This window comes from Telopea speciosissima, chromosome 1 (genome assembly GCF_018873765.1).
Source record: "Telopea speciosissima isolate NSW1024214 ecotype Mountain lineage chromosome 1, Tspe_v1, whole genome shotgun sequence".
Taxonomy (NCBI): domain Eukaryota; kingdom Viridiplantae; phylum Streptophyta; class Magnoliopsida; order Proteales; family Proteaceae; genus Telopea; species Telopea speciosissima.
This window is the reverse complement of record NC_057916.1, coordinates 32,472,809-32,478,698: the sequence shown is the minus strand read 5'-3', so window position 1 is coordinate 32,478,698 and position 5,890 is coordinate 32,472,809. Positions and strand designations below refer to the sequence as shown.

The window sequence follows — 5,890 nt, the reverse complement described above, 5'->3', positions numbered from 1 at the left end:
ACGGCAAATAACTAACGGATTATTATCCTCTCCAATTCCCTATAGCTCGGTAGTACTGTAGTGCTAGTGTGGATGTCTGACACGTGGCTGCTCAGACATCCAACAGTCTGAGCTCAACATAGGCAATGAGCTCAGATCGTTGGATGTCCGAGCAGACCACGTGTCGACATCCACACTAGCACTACAGCACTACCGAGCTATAGGGAATTGGAGAGGATAATTTTCCAATAACTAACATAAAGAGTTTTATGTCTGTGAGTGTAAACCTTGCGCTAGCATGGGCCAATGGGAGTGTGCACATAAGTATCAACAAGGACAAATTTATGCCTTTCATAAGAGGCAGGGAGGCAGAAATGAGAGAGAGAGAGAGAGAGATCCAAGGTGGGAAATCCGGGCTGATATTGCGTGCATCAACATCACCATCTTCTTTATCCTTTGTGATGACCGAACCACATGGCCTTCATCTCCTCCTTCTCCTCCTCCTCTTCCGGTAATGGAAGCTCTGACCTAACCTATCTCCTTTCCCTGTTAGCTATCAATGGCGATCAAGAGACCCACCACCTTCCTCTCTTCCACCTCTCCTCTGACAAGATCCCTAGGTACAAGGAACTATCATATTCTCTGATATCTTCTTTCTTCTCTGTTCCTCAACCTTAGCCACATCCCTATGCTCTCACCATATCATCTTTTTCTTCTTTCATTTCATCCGGTTGTCAACATCGCTGCGAAGCCACATAGGATTTCGAAGGTCTTACAACCGCCAACCCTGGTGAAGTCATGACCAAAGCCTCGATGGCATGAACACAAGTCCAGCTCACTTTCACGTACGTGAGTGTACGAGAATGGCTCCCAATTCTTAGGATGAAATCCACTTTGTGGGATCCACATGGATGGATTCCATCTGAACAGCTAGAAGCTGTTCTCGTACGCTCCTGAATTCATGATTGTAGCCTCTTTCTTCTATCAATTCAGATCGTCTACGGCGCAGCTGCCCGTAGCGGCCAATGCCCTGCAGACGGGGCCACGAGCGCAATGACAGCCTTACCCCCACTCGGGCAAGGCGTTTGGGCAGGGGTAAGGCGGTCTTTGCGTGCGCGGCTCAGTCTGCGCCGCTACGGGCAGTGCACCATGGAGGATCTGGATCCTCCTTTTATTGCCTCGTCGACTTTTGGCTTGAGGATTATGTGAGGATTGTCTCTGAGTATTCCTAATGGAAGCTGAAGCAACAACCCCCATGTCTCTACTTAATAGACTAAAATATCCTTTATGGATTATTTGGGTCATTACGTTATCAATCGTCATTTTAGATTTCCACTATCAATGGGAGTTGGAACTTGGAAGCTCACATAAATTCTACTCTTTCCTCATGGCTTTCTTTTTCTTGATGTGGCAGCTCTGATGCACAAGTAGTGCACTAGTGCCTACATTCTTTTATGCGAAATTATCAGTGCCACTCCTTGACGTTTGCCTATATTTTAAGGCACACCCACTAACTACCATAATGTCAACGCCACCCCCTGCTTTACCAAATTAATTCCACCTAGACCCCCTTCCGTTAGTTAAGAACCGTTAAGTGATGATGTCAGCTGCTTAATATTTTTAAAAAGACAATTATACCCTTCATAATGGGTGACGTACCTAATCTACCCTTTCAACTAAAACACCCACATACCTTTCTTCTTCTTTCTCACACTCAGCCGACGACCTTGGAAAGCAGAAGTTAGTTTGGTGTACAGACATGCCCATCGAGATTGAGCCGTGGAAAACCCCAAAAGTAAATGTTCATTGCTTAGTTCTACGAAATCGCTTCTTGTAAGTCAAACCTCTATTCATCCAACAGGTGGCCCCTTTTATAACAAAACAAAGGTCTTCTTCAACCTTCCTTCCAAAAAGCAAATCCCGCAGCACTCTTCATATGTTTCTTTCTTTTTTTGTTTTTTTTTTTAATGTTCCTGAATTTGCAGGTCTTCGTCTTCTTCATGCTATTTTGATATTGTTTTTTTTTTTTTTTAAATTTCCATATTGCAAATTGGGGACCCTGTACAAACACAAACAAAAGAAGAATTTTTTTATACGATTGCAGCGGCTTGTGGCAGGGTTGGGGTATTCGATTATAGTATTTTTTTTTCACCTTCACCCTCTCTCGCTCAAGTTTCAATTTTCTCTAGGACATATGACGTCAACAGCGGAGAACCAATCGAAACCAGAGACAGGGTGTCCACCGGCGGCGACTTCAAGCTACCACTCCACCGGCGGTTACCCAAACAACGCAGGCACAACTTACCCATACGGAACTCCACCGCTAGGGCCAAGCCCATACTACAACCCATCCTCCTACGGCTACGACCAGCAGCGTCGACATGCCACCTTTCTCCGTCGTTCGATAATCATAACCATAGCGTTGGATGTTATCATTGGTTGCATCACCTTCTTCGCCTGGTGACTTGGGTTAGGTTTAAATCCGGGCTGTGGAGGACGAGGAGGCATTGCATGTCTGTTTTCTGTAGAAACGTCAGGTTCTCGTTTTCATCCAACTCTCGGGTTGGGTCGTTGTCCGGTGGATCCAAAGGATATGATGTTTATCTATGAATCGAAGATGTCTTCTTTTTCAGGTTAATCAGTTATAGGGATTTCTCTAGTAGTGGGTGTTGGATGCGCTAGACGCTATGGCAGCAGCGGGCAGGGGAGCCCAGGAACAGGGGCGGGGCCTCACAGGGGTGGTGGCAAGAGAGATGGAGCAGAGAGGGGCAAGGTGAGTTGCAGGTGGAGAAAATGGGGACATGTCGGACCTACTATCAAAGCATCTCTCCATCTTCTCCATAAAGAACGTTCGCTCCCTCCACGTCCTCCTTAACTACTTGGGCACCAAGAAGCTCCACGACATTGCTCTCTCCGCCACCATGTATCAGGCCATGGGTTCTGCTCCTGGATCCTCGGGTTCGTTAACATTATAGATCTCAAAGGCGGCAAGGTTGGCTTCGCTCCTGAGCAAAACGATAGGAAGCTCAACGCTTACTTCCTCGAGTCCGTAAAGGGGATCCCTTCAACATCTACCTTATCCAGATCAGTAGCATTTTTTCGTGTATTTTTTTTTAAATGTAGAGAGTATTTTGGTCAAAAGAATTTTAGAGGTTAACGCCGTTAAAAAATGGGTACCGATTGATATTATGATACTTAGTGGGTGTGCTTTAAAATATATGCAAACGTCAGGGGGTGGCATTGATAATTTCCCTTCTTTTATTTACCAACCGAATTTCATGCTAAAGTGACTTCGATAGTCACCATGATACTTGTCATGATGATCAGATTGCACATTATACATCTTCATCCGATCCTTGTTACTTATTCCTATTGCGTCAAGAAATCGCCTGGTGGTCCCTTTGAGTGTCGTAACCTGCAAAAGGACCTGGGTGACAAAGGAGAACTGGTGTGGTTCCAGCCTAGGACTTTCCGATGCCTAAGTTAGATCTCTCTAAGCAAATCGATGAATAGTTAGAATTCCAGATGGGTTAATGGGGTAGAGTACCTCCGTATTTATAGTGGAGTGTGGCGGTATGGAGAGTCCCAGTTGGTGACGAGTAGTCCTCGTAGTAGATAGACGTTCCCAGTTGGTAGGACTCATCTCTTGGTTGGTTGCTCTCCCATGGGAGGTAGAGTCCCAGTAGGGAGGATGTTCCTGGTAGGTAGACATGCATGTGCCCTTGTATATTGGATAAGGTCTTTGGTGCATGAGTCCGTCTGGAATTGTACCTCTGGCAGGTGGTACCCTCAACTGATGAGGTAATACATATCTTGTCGATGACGGTAGTAGCTTGCGTGTAATACTTGGTCTTGGTTCCTGGACTTCCTTGTTGGTCCTTTGCCTTCCGGGCTAGCCAAGTGAGACGTAAGGTGGCCGGGCTTGGGATGGTCTTTCCACTTGGGCCAGGACACGTGGTGGCTCACGATTGACCAGTGTAATTTTGGGTTTATCAATTCCCATACTGAATACTTTTTATGTATTTTTCTGATAACACATATTCTACCCATTAAAATTATTATATTAACTATTAAAGTAAGGGAAAAGGCTCTCTGAGCCATCGGGGCAAGGTACGCTAGCACCAATGTCTAATTATTTTTCTCCTCCTCATAAGAAATGACCTTGCTCTCTTCCTACACACGATTTCATTTTATTCCACGTCTTTGGTGTGGTCCCCGAATCTGCTTGGTGAGAGAACCTTCTCCTTAAAGTTATTTTCTTAATTCTAAATAGGGGAAAAAGAACGTTGTGAGGTCGTGTGGCCCTTGTGCTTAGACACTAGAGTGTGTGAATTACCAATCCACCCCAATAAAATAAAATAATCTCATCCATATTGATGCCCTTATGCACTCTCATTGCCCTCGTACTAGTGCAGGGGCCACGCCACTAAGCAATGATCTTTTTACCCTGAAATTTACCACCTGAAAATATAAAGGATTCAAAAAGCTATTGAAAAGTAAGAAATTGGAATTGCAAGCAGAGAGAGAGAGAGAGAGAGAGAGAGAGAGAGATCAAAACTGATTGATACAGGATAGAATAATCAAAGGCGACTGATTAACTAATGTTGCTTCGGACAGAACCTTTTTATTGCAACTTTTTTCTTTTGCAGGGATTGTTTGGTTGGAGAATTAGAAGAACTTTTGGATCGGTTTACTCATTCCTTCTGCTATTATTCCCGCTCGATCAGCCAGCGTCATAGCTAGACTCTTTCTTCTCTTATTCCAATATTCAACTCTGCTTTCTTTCTCTATTCATCCTTCTTCTTGTTGTCCTGGGACTGCCTAGCTTTGACGAAGACAAAAGGAAACTCTCTGTGCTCTGAAACCGATAGCCATCGCTCGCCGTTTTCCTTGGTGATCCCAACCCTCCCGCACACCACATGGCAAGACTCGCAGACGTTGGGGCAGTAGACGATCCTATATACAGGGTTACCCTCGCTTATCCTCTCGATTCTGAACCAGTTCCTCATTGTCGACTCCCCTGGGTGCCCTGGCTTCCCCTTCACCGTCACATACCTCAAACTCGAATTCTTTGACGACGACCACCACCATCCTCCGGATTGCTCCCTCCTCTCTTCCACCTGCCACACCCTATTGTCCATTCCAGAGAAGCAAATGTTCATGTCCATCGATTCCCGAATTATCATCGTTCCCTCTTCTTCTTCTGCAGAAGACGGCAATTCCAATTCTGGGTGTTCTGAGGATGCTGGAGAGAACATCACTGGGGTACCCATGTTCCTGTCGTAGGAGCTCTGTTTCACTGTTGGAGTGTGAGCCGTGTGACTTTGACTGGTGGAGCTCTCTCTCCTTCCTAGCGAAACACCTCCGCCGCCGCCTCCCCTGATAGCAGAGACAATGTAGTACGGCATCCCTGCTTGGAGCTCATTGCCATCGGTATCATGCACTGCGGATTGATGGTCGAGCTGGTGGTGGTGGTGATGAGAGAAACCATCTATGACCTGAACGAAGGCCAAAATCAACAATCCCAAAAGGAGGAGAACTCTGTTCCACATGATGATCGTAGATGGTTGTAAAGCAAACTTGTTGTAAAAAATATTATATGTAATGAAATTATATTCAATTTCATTCCATCTCATCATACTAAAGATTCAAAAGGTCTTTGTCACATGTGGTCTTTGTCTTTTGTCCTTTGTCTAAAAGGCATTTTCACCAATCTTATTCAAATTTGAGTTTTCATTTCCCTCCAGATTTTGAGTTGCATTTGTAAAAGAACCAATGTTGTTTAGTCCCACATTGGTTAGCTTCAAGGATGTGAGCTTGCTTATAAGTATTCATGGGTCCTTAAGGGACATGGGTTCCTTAGAGAGAAGTGTGTCCTCTCACTTGTGTGGGGGGTTGATCCGGGGTGCTT

General features: G+C 45.1%; 1 protein-coding gene across 1 annotated transcript; it reads right to left on the bottom strand.

The window, feature by feature from the left end:
- Window positions 1-4,766: 4,766 nt before the first annotated feature.
- On the bottom strand, window positions 4,767-5,531 carry LOC122647298 (21 kDa seed protein-like). The gene has a single exon (XM_043840745.1). The coding sequence runs from the start codon at window positions 5,529-5,531 to the stop codon at window positions 4,767-4,769; it is 765 nt and encodes a 254-aa protein (XP_043696680.1).
- Between the last annotated feature and the right edge of the window lie 359 nt (window positions 5,532-5,890).

What these genes read in the sequence shown, in the direction of transcription:
- LOC122647298 (XM_043840745.1), bottom strand. Translation starts at nt 5,531, where the DNA reads ATGTGGAACAGAGTTCTCCTCCTTTTGGGATTGTTGATTTTGGCCTTC.